Genomic DNA, 21,804 nt, shown 5'->3' on the forward strand with positions numbered 1-21,804 from the left:
TTACAGTACAAAACGTTATTTGCATATCACCATGATGCCACATGAAATAATTAGGTGACGGCAGAACGGGGAAACGCAATGAAAATAAAACGGAGCTATGTTGCAGATTTGACAGAAGACAGCAAATGAAAAGACAGCTAACATCAATACAATACATAATCAACTTAACCAGTGACTGACAGGAAATTTCTATCTTAGATAAGACGTTTTACCTAACTGCAGTTTGTAAGACAAAACATGAACAAATTTGCAAGTTACAGTTTGTGAAGTTTCCTAAAGCATACAATAAGAAACTAAAATTAAGTCAAATGATTTTTTAAGACCGAAATCCGCATACTACTTTGCTAGATCACATATTCGTTGCTCTCCCCAAAATTAATCTGATTACATTGACAAAAAGGCTCCAGACATAAAACTAATAGCATTATATCTTGTATAAAACAAAACTTTTCTTACGACAAATTCAGTGATTTAGGGAAAAGAAGGGTAATTTTGGCCCCTTTACGGAAAATAATGGCTGGCTTTAATGCATAGAATAATAGCTTAGTTAAAATTAATAAACAGACTCATTGCAACAACTTTGGTTTGCCTGTTACTGGATAGCCAGAGACCAATCTTTAGTGCAAGGTCGTAATACAAATAAAATACTTCATACTTTAATCCAATACAGGAAAGGCAACGATTTAACATAAAGGGTATCTGATCCAGTATACAAGCAAACTTAAAATCTAAGATTTGGTGTAGATACCTCCCAAGGCGTCATGAGGGGCAACAGGTTCCGCGGAGCGTGCGTGCCAACAGAAGCAGCGCGCAGAGCCTGTCAAGAGACCTGTGTTCAACGTATGTGCTTCGCTCGTAAATCTTTGCATCTCTTTACACGTAAGACAAAATCATAAATGAATGGGGTAGTTGCCAAATACAGTCTGGCCTACTATTTACATCAGTATAGCGATTAGAAAAATCTCCATAAATAGCTCAGTCCAAACAAAATTATCTTTGGAGAGAGGTTTCAAACCTCCCTTAGAATAAGCCACAATCTTTCAAGTTATTTTTTATAATGACGTCGGTTACAGCATCAAAAACGAACTGAATGTTACCAGTGTCGGTGGCGCAAGTGAAGTGGGTGTATATCTCTTTTTCTCCTTTACGGCTGTTGAGGTTTTCAAACTGCATCTGGATGTATGAGCCTGCCTCTTCATACGTATTTGCACCTACAGAAGGGGCAAGAGTAATGGTTAAAGGTTGGGACAAGCATTTGTGCACAAACATAGTTCAAGAGGAGCACAAACTGCAACAACCATAGAATAGAAACAAAGCGATTACAAGTGGCACAAAAAACGTTATACAAAAAGGGCAGTTTACAATACCTGTGTACTCCGGAAAGCAAATGGTAAGGGGTGACTTTTTGATCTTCTCGCCAAACAAATCCTTTTTGTTTAAAAACAGGATTATCGACGTTTCGATGAACCATTTATTGTTGCAAATTGAATCAAAGAGCTTCATACTTTCATGCATTCGGTTCTAGAAAAAAATTCCTAATTACAAAAAGCCAACATGAAAACTAACTATGGAAAATTGAAATATTTTTTTCAATAAATACAAATATATAAAAAACTTGCGATCAAAATTTGCCTTTTTAAAGCCATTTTTAAATTTCATGCCATCAAAAGCTGTTAATAAGTAAACCTGTAAATCAGCCAAGAGTAAGGAATTGAATTAAAAAAAAACCCACCTTCGAATGCCAAGCAAATTATTAATCTAGATTAGTTCAAATTGTGAAAACACAGGCCCTGCTAAAAATATTGTGAATACTGAAGTGTGAAAAAAGTATCAAGCCTTTTCCCAAGTATTGGTCCACTCCATTCCAATTGATATGGAACTATTCTTTAAACAAGCACAAATTCAAACTCTGCCAATATTCTTCGCTTCAGATCCCAATTGCCGTTATAGAAACTTTGTGCGGTCCAAAACGTCCCAATATTTCTGACTGTACCCATCAGTTAACTTTCAATCGGCTAAAAACTGTACACTTATACGACAATAGTAAAGTCACTGAATTGAATAGCAGATAGTAAAGAAGAATAATGGAAAAGTTGCATCGTTGCCCAGGCAGGCCCTACCGTTTCTTCATCCTCTGCCAATACCAGGTCATATGCACTCAAAGATACGCAGAATATGATTGCTGTCACACCTTCAAAACAGTGAATCCATTTCTTCCTTTCTGACCTTTGACCACCAACATCAAACATTCTGGGGTAGATAACAATATCAATTATATACTGAACTTGTGTCTATTTCCCCATAAAAAAATACAATTTACAGAGGCTTATACAAAATCAATGCAATGAAATTGAAAACAAAAAAGAAACACAGTAGCCTAGTCAATTTGCAATGAAAAACTGTCACTTCGAATATCAAACAGCTTTTAAGCCCATGATGTGCTTGTCATATTCCTCTATTATAAATCATTCTTGAAGAGGCACCAACGCAAAATCTCGACCCCCGAAAATTTTAAAAAGATTTTGGTCTTACGAAGTGGGGACAAAAGTTCCACTGAAAAATGGATTTACATGCTTTATATCACATACACGTCGCGAGAAACAAGCGAGAGAACCCAGTACGATTTAATTTTTTGGCAACCTAGTATTCTTGAGGTCCGATGGTCATCAACAAATATTCGATTGATCATTTGATATCCGAAATTTTCGTTCAAAATCGGTGTTCAATTTTCAGCGAGCGTGACGAAAATCACGCGCTGGTCTAAATTAAATCTTACGATATCGGCCTCCAGATGACCCGCACTCACAGGCACTCGTACCTTTGCTCGCTTTAATTTTCTTCCCCTAAATTAGACCCCCTTTCTATATTCCAGACAACATTGGGCCTTTTTGTGATAGTCTTTGCTGTTCACATAACACACTACAACGACGAAAAATGTTTATTGGCGATGCCAAATTCTTTGCGTTGATGCCTCTTTAAATACATCCAAATTTAAAATGCACTTGTGAACATAATCATTTGCTTTTCATGCATTAGCAGAAAATTTGCATCAAAATTAATCAATTGTTCATCTGGATGCCCAATGACAGCATTAAGCGTGAAACCATGAGTCTCAACTTAAAACCGTCCTGCTCTATACCCCAAAAGCGTTAACAGCTCTGCCTATACGACTCCAGCGCTTCAACAGACAGCTAAAACGTCATATAATCTTCAAAATATAGTGCCCCTTTTGCCCATATATTGTCAACATATTACACGAAGCTTCTTTCCAATTAATAATATCATGTCAGGTTGCATGTTTTTACGATAAATGCAAGTATTTTTTACTAAATACAAATCAGTTAACTGGTACAAAAGATATACCTACTTGAAGTGCAGGTCTTTGAAAACAAAATGAGTTTCAACAATGCCAGTCGTTTTGACCCTAGTTCGTAGAACATCTTGCTGTGTTGGGGTGTAATTTGGGGCACCTATACGATCCAGTGCTGACAAGTAACTAGAATAAAAGATTGAAATTTTTTTTGATAATAAAAAAACTTTAAAGGAATACTGACAAAATTTCATTACAGTCCCTTATCAATAACTATCATATCTTAAAAATTTAACCTAATGAAATAATTAATTAAGTGACCTTATCATTTACCTAAGCTATGAGTGCAAATAGGAATACCGTAAAAGCTCTATTAAGCCCCCTCTCTATGAAGCCCCACTCATCAAGCGAATATTAAAAATTAGCTTCCCTCTCTAATAAGCCCCTCTCTTCAGCCCCTAATGTCAAACAAAGAAAATGTGCGCAGTGAGTGGGTTTCTTGATGGATGAGATTGTATGTATTAAATACGGTCCATGTAAAGATTTATTTGTGTGCCTTAGAAGTCAGTCAAAATTTGTTTAGAGGATATCCCAGGGGGTACAAATTGATCTTGGTGACTCTGCGGAAGATAAAGGCATCATATTTGATTGATTTTAAAAAAACTTTCGAAGCTGCTAGCAAAGTTTTTTGAGGACATTTACGTGATATTTTTATAATAAAAAAAATGCATAAGGGCTCTTTAAAACATTGTTTACATCGAATTATTAATAAACCCCCCTATCCAATAAGCACCATTCTCTTTCAAGGCCCCTCTAGGACTGAAAAAATAAATAACCCCCTCCCCACGGGGGGCTTAATAAGGCTTTTACACTATCGGAAACCACCGGAGCAAAAGCTTCTTTATCAGATGTCAACTGCCCGTCTCAAAAGCTTCTTGTTTTTCGTGGGCGACAATAATCTTTTCTGGGGGCGTTTATTAGTTTAAACTAGCATTAAGCACCCATCATACGGTGGGTAGTACTAGTCTTTCATCGCTTATCAATAAATTAATTAACCATTCTAACTCACGTGAGGAAACTTCTCATCCCACAACCAAGTTTGACCCCGCAATTCACGTGGTTAGGGTTATCAAAAAGCAAAGGCTCGCAAGTTTTACGAGGATATTTTACTGTTACATAAATACATCTTCATCCTAGAGAGCAAAATACTCCTACTTTAAAAAACAAACTTCTCGAATTCAAGCCTCTTCTCTGCTGAATTTTAGTTAAATGAAATCTGTTCATTATTCTGAGATCTGAAATAGGTTTTTCTATTTACGTAGAAAGATATTCTATACATTTCCCAACATTTACTTAAAGCAAACTTATAGGATACTGCATCTTAAATCACAATGTAATAATGTAACAATAGAAACAGGTCTTCTTTAAGTACTGAAAATGTTGAATTCTCAAAGGTGAATAGAACTTGCTAATGATTGAACAGGTGCCTTCCAAAACGTTGGCTGATTAAAAATGTTCACAGTAGAAAAAGAAAAACTTACTATCCAGCAGAGTCATTTAGTTGGTATTCTCTTGATCTTCCAAAGCAAACCTGAAGACCCTCATCTGCCCAAAGCCTTTTCATTATACCAACAAGCTCATGTGTCAGCTCACCATCTTCCACGCTACTAGCCAAAGCAAATAACTGCCTTGCATCTTCCTGTCATACAAATGAGGTATTTGTGAATATATACATACATCATAAAATTGATTGATTGATTGATTGACTGATTGACTGATTGACGCGGTATAGACATGCAAAGCATAACAAAACTGAAAATCAGGAAAATCCATATTGTTCTTCATTCTGCACTTGGCATTAAGCCTACAACTCCTTATTGCTAAAATTTGCATATTTCCATTTGGTGATATGTATCTAAGTAATATGCAAAGTTTTATGTTGGGGTTTACATGGGTTGCAAAGTTATGGCCATTTCAATAGAACAGGTTTAATAAGTTGGAAGCAATAAGGTTCTAAATATAAGATGAATTGGTCTAATCTAATGACTTCTTGTGTTCAAGATCTTCATTTTGACAGTGTTTCCCTCATTATCGAATCAATGGTCAATTCACTCCTTAACAAGCCACATAAGACTTAAATTGAAAGAAAAGAGCTCTGGTGATTTTTAAGATGAGTGATTTGGTCCTCATCTTGTTACATGACTACAGCAGATGTTTAAGTGTGTAGAACAGGGTTTTTCTAAGTTACAACTCTGGGCATAATCCTTGTTGTGATCATTAGATAGCCATTATAAACTCTACGGCATATGTAGCTGTCTAAATAAAACACTATAGAAAGGACCAGTTATCAGTTATCTTGATTATCAATTTTTCAAAACAAATCTACTAACTATTCAACTTGATATGTTGTAAGTTTGTAACTCGAAACTTCACTGCAAAGAAATTAAAAAATATGTCTCGCTACAGTCTTTGAAATATGAGGTGTGTGATTGCAAGCATACATCCAAGCACATGCTCAAATTGTCCAAGGCATGCAAAACATGGCATATGCAAAAAACTTTTGGAGGAAAAGTTCTTGAAAACTCAACTTTTAGCATAGCCAGACGGTTCAGAATGTTAGAACGGTTCAGAGGTATTGAAAAATATAGACAAGAAGAAGATTGAAGCGTTTGAATTACTGTGCTACCGCTGTTAACTTCACATCAGTTGGATGGAAAAGAAAACCAATCAATAGGTTCTGGAAAATATGACTGTAAACAAGAGGTTGCTAACAACTTCAGACAGAGGACATATGCAGTGATTTATTTCTAGGCATTGTTTATGGGAAGAGAGCAAGACAGACCAGAAGAGGAGCAACAACATCAAAGAAATTGCTGGTGGAAAAGATATGGTACAGTTATTGGCACAGGATAGAAGAAAATGGAGAGCCATGGTAGTTTATTCTGAACCTTCCACTAGAAGATGATGAAGATATTATTTGAAAATTCTAAAAGTATTCCCATATTTGGTTTTGAAAATAGTAAAACAGTAGAGTCTGAGTTGAAAACAATAGAGTCTGCACGCAGGCTATTCCCATATGTGATTTAACAACAGCCTAACAAATGGGATTTAACAACCACTGTTTCTCCATCAATTTTTCTTGATAATAAGAATAAAAAACAAAACAAAAAAGCTATTATTAACGCACATGCAAAGTAATCAAGATGTGGGAAACACCACATGCAACCATTTACATATTACAAAGACTGCTAGCTAGCATTTGGGTTTTAAAAATGGCTTTAGCACAGAAGACCTCAGGACTTGATTCACTATGAATTTCTTTTGCAGATAGATACTTACTGCTCTGTCAGGATGACCATAGTCAATCTTCAGTGTGCCCATAGCCCGTATTATTGCTTGCATCGACTGTATAGTATTACTGAAAACCACAGGTTTATACTGTTTGCACTCCTCTGGGGAATAGCCACTTTCATGGATGATTCTAAAAAAGATATCACAGTTGTCATCAACAAACTTGTAATAGGCATTCGTCATTTGAAATTAGTGCCTTTCAGACCAAATGTTAAAGGAATAAAAACTTTGCACCCAAGTATTTTACACACAGATAAACCATATTACAGCCCTGGTTTTTCTTTTTTGTTTCGTTGAATTTCTTGTTAATTTTCTATAAAATAGTTCAATGATTTCTTTTGTGTGTTATTTTGATAGCATTTTCTTTGTTCTGTTTATCAATATATCCTTCCATACTAGATTTTGCAGGTTTTCATCCATGCTAAACAAGATGATCAAATGAAAAAGAGAACTAACTAAATGAATTGTGATTAAAATTATGTTGTTTTCAACATCAATATGCAAAATGTTTTTCTGCCAAAACAAACCAGGAAAAAGTGAAAAAGCTTGGAAAACAAGCTACTTGTATGACAATTTTCAGTAATTTTTAAAAGCCTCCTTATTTGAGTTAGCACCCTTCAAGAAATGTCCCAAACAAACAAACAAACCCCCAAAAGGTTTGCAAAATGCAAAATTCAGTTTCTAAAGGATGCTTCAAGCTTCACACATGTTTGCTTATGTGAGATTGCAAACAAATAAAAATGCCAAAGTTTAACAGTAACATCTTTAAATGGATATATATGTAAAAGTTTCAAGAGCTCTTATATAAACTTGTACTTACTTCATCTGTTTCACAATTGTACTCTTCCCTGATTCCCCAGCACCTGGAATAACAAGCAATGCTAAAACTTTACTTTTTAAAGAAAATTTGGTTTGTTTTGAAAATACATAATTAAGTTTCATGCATACAACAATCAGGAAGACTCAATACATACATGTGGATACTGAATAACAAAAAATGAATTCTGAAAAACAATAAGCTGCAAAACTAGTACACTGCTAACATTATTAGGGAAGTTCTAAAGACAAATGAATACTAGTTTTAAGGTCTAGCTACTTTAAATGTAAAAATGAAAATCATTATGGAAGGAGCATTGTTTAGATGGCATTGCATATCAGTGTTTACTCTATACTCAGAATGTGTAAGCCCTGATCCCTTATTTTTGGTAAAAATGATCCTTCCCAACCCCCAAAAGAACAACAGTGCTGGTCTTGGTCAGATTCTGCAGGAAAAGATTCAACTGGTAAGTGTAATGGACCTGCTGTGTTCTTTTACAACCTCTTCTAAGTTAAAAAAACTTTGTCCATGCATCTTGGTATTGCAAACACTAAAATTTGTCAACTGTGCAAATTCTTGGTTGCAAACTAGCAACTTTTGATCAACACATTAACTTTTGTGCTACGTCAGTTCACTCACTTCTTGACACTAAATGTTGATAATAATTTTCAATTAGTTTAACTGGCTCTAAAAGTTAAGAAACCTGTGGCAAGGTTGATCATGACTCTAGTATTATCCGAAAATTTTTAAAACCAAACACTCTTATAAAACAACAAAGGATCTTTCTAAATTATTTTGTCATTTTTGAACATAATAGCTATACACCTGAAAGCTTTCAGCTATGGCAGAAAATTACAGAATTTATTATCTTTTTGTGCAAACATTTTTCAGCATAAAGATGAAACAAAACAATCTTATAAACTTTTAAAATAAATCTTGAAAAAGGTTTAATGCTTTGCCAACAGCTAAATGTGGTGGTGGAATGTGACTAAATTTCTTCAAAACATTAAAAGGAAAGAGAATGAAATAAACATCTTTGACGGAAAATGTAAGATTTAAGAATGCAGTGTAATGAGCACTTTATGTTGAAAATTAACGCATAAAAGTTGTTTGTGATCTTCTTCAAGCAAATTCTTCTTCTAGTCTGAAAATTTGGACCGTTGGTGTTAAATATTGCATCACCAATTTCTTTAAAAATTTCTGTTTTTCTTCGCACATCGCAAAAGTTAAAAAAATGTGTTGTCAAATCAAACATATTGATGAATAATAGACCCAAAGTGAAAAGCACGAACTGTTTGTTTTTTGATATACGTAGAAATGTTTTGGCCTTAGGCCCATAGTTAGACATACAAAAGAAGCGTGATTAATGCAAAAGATATTCAAACATTGACCAAAATGTAGATTCACTTTACTGTATTTTCCACATTCTGCTAAAATTTCTGTACGGTATCGCTGAAGCTAAAACCGCTAACAAACTACTTAGACCAAATAACACAACTGACCTAACAAAAGCAATTTGACTTCTCTTGCAGCTCGTTCGCCATCTGCCTTTAAATTCTTGTCAATCATCTTACTCCTCTCTGCTGCAACTTTGTCTTCTTGACTAATTGTACAGCCCATCGTTCCTTTTTCATAAAAACAAGCAAAATGTAGAATACGTTTCAATTTTCAGTGTAATCCACTAGAATGACTAAAAGAGACCTTTCGCGATAAACTTTTGCTCGGGATGTTCTATTCTTGACTACCAAGACGAACGTGGTTGTGCTTGCTTAGGCGACGGGCGACTTCACCCGCATGTAAACCACTAACTGATCTATTTGTCCTCAAAGTTTTCTCAGCGACTCTTGAAAATACAATGGCCCGATACTGCTTCTGGCTTCTATTTCTATTCCCGATGTTATAATATAACTGACATACAACTAAACGCTGCTAAACCAGTTTATCACGCATTTCACTTTATCGACTTCCGTTTACTTTTGCTCCACCTAAATTTGCTTGAGTACAGTGAAGAAATAGCAAAATTAGGCACCAGGCTCCAAAAACGTTATTACAGGCACCGCGCAGCCATTGAGCTAGCAGGGGCCGTAGCCCCCTTTTTTCCAATGCTAGGTTAGACAATCTTTTGGAAAGTTTACTCTTACGTAACTTTGGATATTTTATTCTAGCAGATTCCACTCTAACAGATCCTAAAGCCCTGGCAAAGCGACTAAACATTTGTTAACAACACTAAACAACGCTCAACATTTTTGAAAAGAACAAAAACTTTGCTCAACAACACTCGACACGACTAAACAACATTAAATAGCAGGCCCGTTGGAACTGGGGGGCTGGGTGCTAGAGCCTCCCAATAATTATCAAACCGTAGTATGTTTCCTTTATAATTCCTTTATAACAGTGTAGTGAATGAGAAGAAAAACAATGAGCAGACCCCCCCCCCCCCCCATATGAATTTCGTTCCGACGGCACTGAACAGGGTGGCACAACGAACAAACTTTCCACTAAACTTTTCACTAAACAAAAGTTGAGTGAAGTGTTTTGTGAAGTTTTTATTCCTTTTGCCAGGCCTAGAAAAGCAAGGCCGGCGGCACCGGGATGAACTTGTGTTTGTGCATAGTATTCCCTTAAATATGTTCTTGGTTTTAACTTTAGCTATTGTGTCTTTACCATAAATGACAGAGAAAATTGAAAATAGGAATTTAATCAGAGATTTTGGTCATTGCCAAGTTGTTCAAGGTGTAACAGTGTAGAAAACAGATCGAAAAACCTGGTCCAGAATCACTTGGTGCCAGCACTAATTGACGGAGTTTCGTTTTTTCTATGGCCCAAAATTGGCTCACAAGGTCTATTTGTTGACGGGAAAATTTTTAAAAAACGTTACAAATAGAGAGAAATCAGCTGTTGAAGGAGAAGAAACTCATAAAAAGATACTTTTTGAGACTATATAGGAAACGAAATATCGGCAGAATTTTTCTTTGAAAGTATCATCAAGATAGCTTCAAAGTTTGATTTTATTGATTATCCGTTTTTACTAAGCACGAAAACATCTAGACACAGTTATAAATTCTACCAAACTAGTTTAGACCAGCTCAGTTTAAAAGGTTCTCAAATCTTTTTTGGTTAAAAACTCTTTATTCCGGGAGAACTTAAGATCAGATTTTGCAAATAATAGGTCCCAACTGTACAAAATTTCTTAAATAGGCATCAATGCAAAAATTGCCAAAATTATGTGAACAGCGAAGACTATCGCAAAAAGGCTTAATGTTGTCTGGAATACAGAAAGGGGGTCTAATTTCAGGGCCGCTGGACGTATGTTTGAACAGGGGGGGGGGGTGGCCAAAACGAATAAAAAGGGCACGAACATCTTTTTTCCGAAACAGTAGTGAGTACCAAAAATGGTACAGATTTCATGGTAATTCAGAAATTTATAAGAAAATGACACATGTTGGACATAGTGAGAATTATCTTTGCTGAAAGAAGACATGGCTATTTACTCCATTTAGGGACCACGCACTCTTGATCATAGCATAGTCAATAGAAAAAATTGACAATAGTTTTTCTATTGACTATGATCATAACTATTTGTATATCTTCCCATCTCATGGGCTTCAAAGTTTTTTGAGAGTGTAAATCTTTCTTCCGTGTATGATTTACAATACGCTGTACTTATTTTCCTTATAATTTGAATTGTAAATGGATTTGGCCCCGGGGAAAAAGCAAGCACACATCCTTCTTTCATACCTGTTGCAGGCGAATTACACTCGACAAATGTTTAGATTTATTGCAACATACCAACGAATCTAACCCAAAATATGAACTGAATGGAATTTTTGAATTCTTAGTCTCTATATACTTCAATGCCAAATCCAATCCCTCTCCCTTTCAAAGAAAAGTTTCAGTCTCTATGATTTATCGAAAGCTAGTTCGAATAATCATTTTAATTTTCTTACTTATATATTTAAACAATTTAGTCTCCCTTGGTATTTGTGCATTTTCATCGCCACTTAAACACATGATTTTAAGTTTAAGTCATCTTCATGCAATCGGCTGAAGGTGCGGGCACATTCTTCGCTGCCATAGAAAGTGTAATTTGCATAATTGATTAGGTTTATCTCATCAGTCTTATGAACGAAACAAGCTTTCAACTCTCCTTAAACTTGATCCCGGCGGGCTCAGTCAGTTGGTCAAACGTATTACATCTGACTTCTGAAAAAATCTATGAAAGGATGGTCTGAAAGCTAGAATTCTGGGACATAGAATCTGCTTTTTCAATCAGTCAAAGAAAACACAAAAGGGCAGGAATTTACTGATATGATGTTACAGATAATTTTTTAGGTAAATCGGTGGCATCAAGAAACTACAACAAATTTAGCATCTAGTCTTGTATATTGTTCTAATCCTAGATAAGAAACTTAAGTCTTTGTTTTAGTCTTTGCTAGCATGTACTCATTGCAGAGACACAACTTCTTCATGTCTTCATAAAAACTTTAACACAATGTTGTGAAGTAAGCAATATATTGTCGTTATAGTTTTACTGTTGTCTGATTTTGTTAATATGTATTAAGAACCATAAGGGATTGTTGCTAAAATCAAATATAGTGAACTCTTTTTTTTACTTGCCTAGACATAAGTTTAAGAAAAGGAATGGTTCTAACATGAATTGGTATAAAAAACTCCTGCTCAAGCTCAAATATTCTCAGTGAAAAGGGTTACACAATTTTGGCAAAGGCACAGAATAGGGTACATTTTACTTAACCCAGAATCAGAGATAGAGGTCCAGTACTACTTTCAGGAACACACACGATATACATTGGACCAACTGACGACTGTGCACGCCGGGTACTTGATGCGGGCCTTTCACAAATGCATTTGTTGCTGAAGACATACTACGGAAATTTTCTCGCAAAAATAGCAGTCTCCTTCGCAGTTGATATTATTCATCACAGGAGCTTGAGTTTTTTTGCATCAAGACCAAGTGAAAATTTGAGGAAATTCCAGTGAATGGTTCTCCAACAACGTCCAGAGTTATGTTATTTTACTCAATTTCTATAGGCAGAATATCTGACATTGAAAAAATACATGCAATATATTCATCGAAATGGGGCACTTATTTATACTTTTTGCAAACAGGGGGACCTGTGCCCCCGTGGCCCCCGTGGCCCCCTTGCTCCGGCGAACCTGAATTTAGGGGAAGAAAGTTGAAGCGAGCAAGGGTACGAGTGCCTGCGAACGCGGGTCGTCTGGAGGCCGATATCGGAAGATTTAAACGAGCGCGTGATTGTCGTCACGAGAAAGGGTGAAAGAAGAATGGTTTCTATTCTGGACAAGGCAGAAGCTTGCCTTGTGCCGAGAAATCCCTAGGCAGAGGCTTGCCTTGTGCCGAGAAATCCCTAGGCAGAGGCTTGCCTTGTGCCGAGAAATTCCTAGGCAGAGGCTTGCCTTGTGCCGAGAAATCCCTAGGCAGAGGCTTGCCTTGTGCCGAGAAATCCCCACCTATCGACCGAGATTTCGGATTTCACACGATCAATCGATTATTTGTTGATGACCATCGGACCGTAAAAATACTAGGTTTTTCAATGTTGTTGATTTTTCAGTGAAAATGTTTTTAGCTACTTTCTAAGTCCAAAAAATATTTCATTACGAGCTATATCTAAAAGGCTGTTTTAAAACTTTGCAAGAACTTTTCTATTTTCATGTCAACAGCACAATTGACAGAAGTATCGGACATTTTGATTAAAAAAAGCTTGAAAATATTGCTTTGGACCTTCCTTCAGTCAAAATCCATTTCAGATATAGCTTTTTGGTCATCCTCAAGATTTCATATTTCCAAACTTTTTCTTGCCGCCAAACATGGTTGTGGCTTTTGCTAAACCCTTTCAGAAATTTCGTATTGGTCCCTCCACTTTCAAATACGTTTTGCCGGCCATGTGAAGCAGCAGCTCTTTTTGACTGGGACACCCTTTTTTGTTAATTTTTTCAGTGTTTTATCTTCTTTAATAATATTTTCTATCTTGGTTAGCTTGGTGTTCAATTGTCCTCAAGCGTATCATATTTATGTTGATAGTAATTAAAAGCTTCTTTGAATAAGGCTGTTTATAAATGATTAGTAAAAATAAGAAAGTACTTTCTAAGAGGAGCATTCTCTGGCGTTCCAAAAGGCGTGGTCTAAGAACATTTTCGATCACGTCCTTTTCGGCCCCCTCCCACTTTTAAACTGGTGCGCGGTGCCTGAAACATTAATAGCGAGATTATGATACCTCGGCCAGCAACCATAAATGGATTGGACTGTTTCACACGCCATTTTCAAAATCTAAACTCAGGAATAAGAACAAATAACCATTTAAACAAGCTACATACAGCAACAAATGGAACTATGCTGATACAAGGCAACTACCATGTTATTTCCTATTTTAATTTCATAAGAAGACTGAAAAAGGAAATCCTTATTTTGAGAAATAAATCTCGAATCAACCAGCCAGATGATGCAATCTATTTCAATATAGAACAGATTGCCAACAAGTGTCAAAGGGTGATAAGCTGACGAAAGCATTCAACAATTTCAAGAAGCATATGCCGATGATTTTGATTTTCAATTCTTGAATGTACAATTGTATTCCCTTTATTTCCTTTTAATGAGTTTATTACTTAGCTAATAATCACTTCACAATCAGAGATCTAGTGTACCATCTTCAAGCATGAGTCAAAACAGCGTTTGAGTTGCTCGGACTGTTTGTTCCAGTCATGCCACCATTTAGGTCTAAGAATATAATCACTCGGGACAGGTTTAACCATTGATTTAGTGTAGGAGATTAGTGCAGAAATATAGCAAGATTGTGCAAATTGTGATACAAGCGCCTAAATTTCAGAAAATGCCAAGTTTGATACGCTGAACAACATGTGATATAGACCCAAATAGTATCTTGTCCTTATGATCTATTTTTAGACAGGGCTACTCTAGCCATAAACGGAGAACGCCAGGCTATGGAAAGTTGAAATTCACAGTATAAAGGCAGTTTGATACGTTGAAGAACATGTGATATAGACCCATATCTTGCCCCTAAGTTCTATTTTTAGACAGGGGTGTTCCGCTCAAGACCCCTAATTGTACCTTTGGTCATAAACGGAGAACGCCAGGTCATAGAAAGTTTAAATTTATAATGAAAAGACCGCTTCACAGGCCAAAAAAGATGTGATATAGACCCAATTCAAAATTTGCCCCTAATTTCTATTTTTAAACTGTGGTATTCTGATCCAGGCCCCTAATTGTACCATTGTCTATAAACAGAGAACGCTAGGTCATACAAAGTTGGAATTTTCAATATAAAGGCAGTTTGACACGCAGAAAAGTATTTGATAAAGACCCAAATCATATATTGCCTCCTTAGTTCTATTCTTGGACTGAGGTACTCTATTCCAGACCCCTGATTGTACCGTTGGCTATAAAAGGAGAATGCCAGTTCATAGAAAATTGAAATTGATAAAAAAAGACAATTTAACAGGCCAAAAAAGAGGTGATAAAGAGGCTGGATCTTACTGGAAATATTTATCATTTGATTTTTGAAATGCAACAAGTGCAAGTGTATTGATTTCTTGGAAACACAAAACTGAACATTAGTATGCTAGGAAGAGGCAATGCCCCTAGGTCACTTTTTGCTGTTCTCTCTTTCAAAAAGTTAAAAACCCTTTTATTGAATAATTTCGTCGCTGTGAAGGGTGTTCCTCTCAATGAAGCATCTAGTGAAGGGGCCTAATTTTCAACTCCCAAATAAAGACTGGAAGAAAAATTGAACTGATTTCAAATATAAATTTTTAATTACTGAAAACTATGAACAAATCTAATTAACTCAATTTAAAATTTTTCACATAAGGAATGAAAATGCTTCATTGCTATGCTGTTATAATGCATTATAAGCTGTCTCTTACCAAAAACGTTGTGGATGAGAAATTGATCTTTCCAGTCACAAATATGTAACTTTTTTACAGGTGGTCCAAAAAAAATGTAGGGTAGAAATCTTTCTTCATTCTTGGGAGAAACTCCTAGAGCGTTAGTTAACATTCCCATGTATGCATCTTCATTTATTATCTGTTTTATCTTTTTGCCCATGGTTGTTACATTTCTTATGATAGAGCTTCTTAGAATATAACCTCCGCCAGCACAATACGGCTTGTAGTAGTTATCTTTGTGTTCTGCAACTGAAACATAGTTTCGGTGTTTCGGGTCTCGAATAACTGGCATTTCATTATTCACTCTTCCAATATAGCGATGATGTGAGGGCAGATTTTGCAGCCATGGTAAAACTTTAAAGATATTTACAAAACAGTCATCGTCTGTCTTCAAAACGAACTTTGCTTGGCAGTTTTCTGCAATCCACTCTAAACTATTCATTGTTTTATTTGGTAGATTCTTGTACGTATCTTTGTATGGAAGTCTGAGCATGTCTTTATACCTCTCGTTTTCAAGTGCTACAAGATTGCCTATATTCGGAGAATTGGCTAAGCCGACAGAAAAAATGCTCTTCCATTTATAATCTATGTTATTCTTTTTGATATAACTGTTGATAGCTGAGTCCATCCTACCCCATGACAATCGAATTGCCACTCTATTGGCAAAGTTTCCAGGCCTTGTCGTGACGAGTATGATCAAAAGGTAGTGCTCATTGCAGTCCGGGATTTGCCTTGATTTGGATTGATCTCCTGGAAGGTTGCTTGTTTTGTGCAAATACTCAGAAATATCTTGTTTTGCTTTGAGGAGACATTTAGATGCAAGTTTGAAGAGTTCAGAAGCATTGTTGCTTGAGAATTGCGTTTCCTCTCCATACCTTTTGTACGGTGAACTGTGACTTCCATTCTGTGGCTCAAAGAATCGTGTTTTTATAAAAAGAGGAACTGGTGTGTTTGCCATCTTGTGGAAATAAAGGCTTAAAAAGCATGCCAAAGCAACAAGAGTCAGAATTCGTATCCTTCGAGAGCTCATTTGTAGCATGAAGATGGTAGCAACTCTCTCTGTAGCATGAAGGTGGTCCTAAATTGTCACACACTCGGTGCAAGGTTAATTGAAATTTCCATTTGATGCCAACTACAGTCCTTTCCTTGTCAGTCCAAACGAAAAAGACAAGCCATGCCGGACAATGATGTGCAGTACCACTGAGTGGTATGATTGGTGAGGCACCTGCCTATCATACATTTAAAACAATAATCTGCAGGTTCACAGATCAATGATCATCATGTTTCACAATTTACCCAAGCCATTCACCACTCATTAAAAGTGACATATTTCAACTTCATAACGATTCATTCATTTTAACTTCATTCAGTTTCAACAAATTGAATAAAAAAGGGATAGATTTCACATACATTAAAACAATTCTGGTTCTGAAGCAGTTGACAGTATTTGGCATTTTCAGATATTCTTGGCTAGAACTATGTTTTCTAGCTATATGAACCAGAGGGAAAGAAACTGAACTGTAATAATCACGAGAGAGTGTGAGAATCAAAACGAGCTATGTGAATATGATATGTGATCACGAGCAAGTCGTAATCATCGAGCTTTGTGAATTATAATGAGTAGCGCTTTTATGGTAAAACTGTCTTACGTCGTCTTAATAGCAGGTGCAACTAACTACCGTCATGCAAGCCTCGTGCAAAACGGTGACCTGTTTAAAGTTTAAGACCTGATTACAATACGATACCTGCAGCTCAACAAAGGCATGTCTGCACTGCAGTAGATGATCAGGATCATTGCGATGAATTCAATAGTCAACTAACATTTATCATTCTTTCCTAAATTAAGACAGTATCCAACCAAGTCATATGTAGCAAGCAGTTATTAGTAGACAATTTCCTGTTTTCTTGAAGACTGATCCTTTATGTCTCAAAAAACAAATACTATACACAGATATTGAAAACCCATGAAAGCTATTTACTTGAGTTGCAATGGTGGGTTTTTCAGAAAAAAAAACTGGCTAAGTTTTGAAAATGCTTGATGACAAACCATGTATCCGAATTTTGGCAAAAAGAGTTCTAGTTACTTGTCTATGTTCTCCGTAAAGATGAAAATCAAAGTTAGCAGTTGTGCATGTTCATACCAATGATAGATTATTAGTTTTGATGACTAAGATGTAATCAGGGACAGAGGTTTGTAGGTAACTACTGCCAACTCAGTGGTGTATGTGTAATTTGAGCCACAAATTCATTATCGTCTATGTGATATTGTTAAGATCCTTTTTTATGAAAAATTTAAAAGAGTGAAGAAAATAATGATTACGCTATCAAATCGTACAAACCTATCCTGCTTAAAAAGAATTTTTATATGATAAAACTTTTCAGAGGAGACATGGCTTTGATTCTGTATAAGACTCAAATATATAATAAGCAGTTAGACAATATCATCAGTCGGTGATAATAGTTCAAAAAGTTTAGACGTTAGGACGATTAATGCTAGATTCAAAGCGTTTAGACAAATCATGCGGTAACACGGTGAACAGTAATATGTTCCTTCCAAACTAAAAGGCAGACAGTCCGCTATTCAGCACAGTTTTTTTATTACCAAACAAACATACAGTTCAGTGTAAGCGTACAAAGGAACTCATTGATGCAAATTATTTTAAAGAAAGGCAAAACAAGTCATCTAGAGAACTTAACTATTAGTTTCATCAGCCACAAAGAGAAGGGTAGCACCATTTTTTATTTGTTAACCAAAGCCTCTTTGCTATAAATAAGTCATTTCTTGGATACGCTTGCTGTTTATGCCTTGATTACCAGCTTATGTCTGTTATTGAATAGAGCTTCTTATACATGTTAGATTCTACCAATTTTCTCAAATCATGCTTGACATGGAAATGTTAAAGAATAGGCAAAGACTCCTCCAATGCCTGCGATTCGAGGTATGCTTGAACGAAACGCAGGTCTTTCACAGGCAGTGTCTTGGTCATTTTGCAACAGATTAAACTGATTTGCAACATTTAGAGGCATTCCTCGAGTTGTTTCAGGTCATGTAGTTTCAGGTCAGAGTTCTGAAGGTATATCTAATTACGTTATCATTTTGCCGCTGTCAAAACGTTAGCATTCGGAGACACGTGTCCATTTACTTTTATAACAGGCCTTTTGTCTGTAAGTCGCTTTTAATTTGTTGGTTTTAGCCGGTATCTTTCTTTGCATGCGATTGTTCTCAAAGAATCAATGGTTCTTTGGGCAGGTTTGTCAGATAAAAGAAATTCCCGAAAAATCTTGCCATGGGATGCTTTTTCGAAGAAAGTAAAGCTATTTGGGCGGGACATAGGAATACTGCAGGGCGAAACATGTCTTCGAATAAGAATATATGTATATATGTATGTGTGTATTCTCAAGGGAGAACCTCTCTCTATGCCTCGTGCTCCTAACTCTTCTTGACAATTTAACCCCACCAGATTTGATGAAGGATCGAGTGGCAACTTGCAAAGGTGGCAACTTTGATGATAGGGAAACTTTTCATGCCGTTTAGTCTTTAACACAAATGCAAGTATATTGGGTGAGGTAAAGATATGATCATGGGTGTGGTCTCTTGAATTTGCCTACAACATAATTCCTCTACCTAACTTTTAGGACGGCATGCCTGTAGGTACCTAGGTAGGGCTAGTGCACCACCTCTCTGATTGAGCAAGGGGAACTTATCCAATTTCTTGCCCTGAAGCCTGAGTTGTTTGGTAATTTGAGAAATTGAAGTTAAATTCAAGGTTTTGACTTTTATGTAACTCAGTCTGTAATGCAACGATATACCTTGTTACTAACGGGTGAAAGTCCTGCCATGGCCTTGCCACTTGCCAACATTTTCTCTTAGTGTGTTTAAGGTGATTGCAATCATACTATCAACATCTTTCAAGTTTTCTAGCTACCTCATATTCAACTGTTTTCTTGATTTAAATATGGACGAGACATTTTTAAAAAGGATGTGTTTAAGTGCCTTTATGTTTTTAGACCCATCCACTTCTGTTCTGCTTGTTGCGACACTGGTCTTGTGATACCCCCATTGATTCTGAAAGCAGCGCAGTTTGTATCACATGATAACAATGAGTGCAAAAGGGTCAAGTTGAATCAAACAGCTTTCCTTCTCTCTTCGAATGGCATAAAACGCCTTAATGTAATGGACTGACCATGGAACTCTACGTATAAGTCTAAATAGTTTACCACTTACTCTGGTTTTAATGAACCTCTTCCAATGACAAAAATTTTTGTTTATCAAGCGAATAAAAGTACAATAATTTACTAGCAGAAGCTAGTTGCTCATTCAAAGTGACAACTTGACACTGTAAAAGAAGAAATGTCATAATTTATATGCATTTCAACGCAAATGTTTACATTGTGAGATATTTGCCACTGGCTTGCTTTAAAGGATGTTCTATTTGGATTTAGTTCAAGATTCTTTTTAAGAAAAGGATTCAATGCACTAAACTTTAACAAACTAAGAGGTGCACATTGACAGAAAATCTTCTTATATACAGTGTTTTGCTAAAAAATACCTGGAAGCCCATTATACATGGCTTTCGTTTTAATGACGGTACCTTTCTTTCATTCTTTATGGCTAAGCTAATTAAACAACGATCAATGTAGGTAAATTGTACCAGGAAAAATTGTTTTAAAATAATTAACGACGTTTCGAGCATAGCCCGTTATCAAGTGAGATAGAAAAGCGATGTTAGAACTAAAAACCGTTAAAAGAATATGGAATTCGACGAATGGAATAGGAGGACGAATGTAAGAGCATGGAAAAGAAATATATGGAAAAAGCTAATAAAAATGAATATATATATACATATACGCAAATACAGAATATATGTATATGTGTATATATGCACACTAATATGAAGAAAAGAAAAAAACAAAGAAAAAGGAGGGGAGGGGGGGAGGGGTTTATTGAAGATACGTAAACTGTTTATTGAGTCCAGAAAGATATAAAGTTCCAAGTTTAAAAATTATCCGTTTTTCCAGTGACTTTCTCTTTGCACTGTCCGTTGGGGCAAACAAAAGGCCAAGAACTACCATGTCATCTTCTGTGTGATTCGCCAGGTTAAAATGTTTGGAAATGTTGCTATCAGGATCACTTTCGTGTTTGTTGTTGAGGTGGATTTTGTTCCTGACATTACGTAAATGCTCACCAAACCTGTTGTTGATCTGGCGTGATGTTTCACCAATATACAGAACATTACATTCGGTGCAAGGAAGAACAGGTGAAGCTTGATTTAACAGAAAATGACTTGTTACCATTAGAAATGGTGGTAGATGGGTTGATGTGGTTGCAGGTTTGACAGAGGTGGTGGTGGCAAGGTGAGGTACCAGGAGATTTAGGTGAACGAAGGCTGCTGCGTACAAGGTAGTCTTTGATGTTTTTATCCTTTTTGTAGGCCAACAGAGGTGGAGCTTTGAATATTTTCTTTGTAATTGAGTCGTTGTGTAGAATGGAGAGGTTGTTGTATACAATATCTTTAATTTGTTTGTTGAGTGGGTGGTAGGTGAGAGCAAAAGCTATACGGTTATCAGCATTTGTTCTGTCGACCGGTTTAAGGGCTTCATCCTGAGTGATGTTGTTGACTTTGGCGATAGCAGACATAGTTATCTTTTCAGGGAAAGCTAATTAAACGCCTGGCATTTGATTTGCGCTAGAAGATACGGGAAATAAATAACATCCATTGCTTTTGTAAGATTAAAAATTTACATAAAACATGTGTATTTTACTAGATACACCACTCATGTTTACGGCATTCTAATTGGCTAGAATTATCACGAGCCACTGTATCAACACTCTACATTTGTGTGTTCCATAGTAAAACTTTTTAAGAAGAGATATGCACAATATGCAATCGTTAGAGCTGAAACATCTTGATACTTAGAACATCACCGAGATGCTTTCGGTATAAGTTGTCAATGAATTGTTAGAGCTCCATATATTTATATAACAAAATAATTTCTTGAAATGGAGATGATTTTTCTTTTTGTTTGACATCTTTTGCGAAATTTGCTTTGTGTTTAAGTTCTCTTAATATCCAAGCATTCAGCTACTATGTCAGTATGGACTTTATTCTTATAACACTGTCGAACAGACAATTTCTTCTGAGCAGCGTCATGCTGCTTGGTTATTACTAGAAGCATAACCAGGGTGGTAAGATTTGGGTGCATTGGGGGGAAGGGGCGTCTGTCCTTTTTGCTTCCCGCTCGCTACGTCACTTGTTAAGACAATGTCTGTGTGTTTAGGCTCCCTATCTTGATACTTTTCTACTAAATAGTTTATAATACAATCGTAATTAAAACAAGGAGAAGTTTCACCGTTTTCCTTCTAGAATCGTCCTTTCACCTTGAT

At 36.1% G+C, this 21,804-nt stretch overlaps 1 protein-coding gene and 1 pseudogene across 1 annotated transcript; both read right to left on the reverse strand.

Moving 5' to 3' along the window:
- Positions 1-138: 138 nt before the first annotated feature.
- LOC135686866 (guanine nucleotide-binding protein G(i) subunit alpha) lies at positions 139-9,464 on the reverse strand. The gene is made up of 8 exons (XM_065203232.2): positions 8,981-9,464; positions 7,482-7,524; positions 6,650-6,791; positions 4,852-5,009; positions 3,368-3,496; positions 2,121-2,250; positions 1,368-1,521; positions 139-1,211 (listed from the first exon to the last, which is right to left on the reverse strand). The coding sequence occupies exons 1-8, from the start codon at positions 9,096-9,098 to the stop codon at positions 1,021-1,023; spliced, it is 1,065 nt and encodes a 354-aa protein (XP_065059304.1). The 5' UTR covers positions 9,099-9,464; the 3' UTR covers positions 139-1,020.
- Positions 9,465-10,858: 1,394 nt separating this feature from the next.
- Positions 10,859-21,057, reverse strand: LOC135686724 (beta-1,3-galactosyltransferase 5-like; annotated as a pseudogene).
- Between the last annotated feature and the right edge of the window lie 747 nt (positions 21,058-21,804).

This window comes from Rhopilema esculentum, chromosome 6 (genome assembly GCF_057945365.1).
Source record: "Rhopilema esculentum isolate cy_ngs chromosome 6, ASM5794536v1, whole genome shotgun sequence".
Lineage (NCBI taxonomy): Eukaryota > Metazoa > Cnidaria > Scyphozoa > Rhizostomeae > Rhizostomatidae > Rhopilema > Rhopilema esculentum.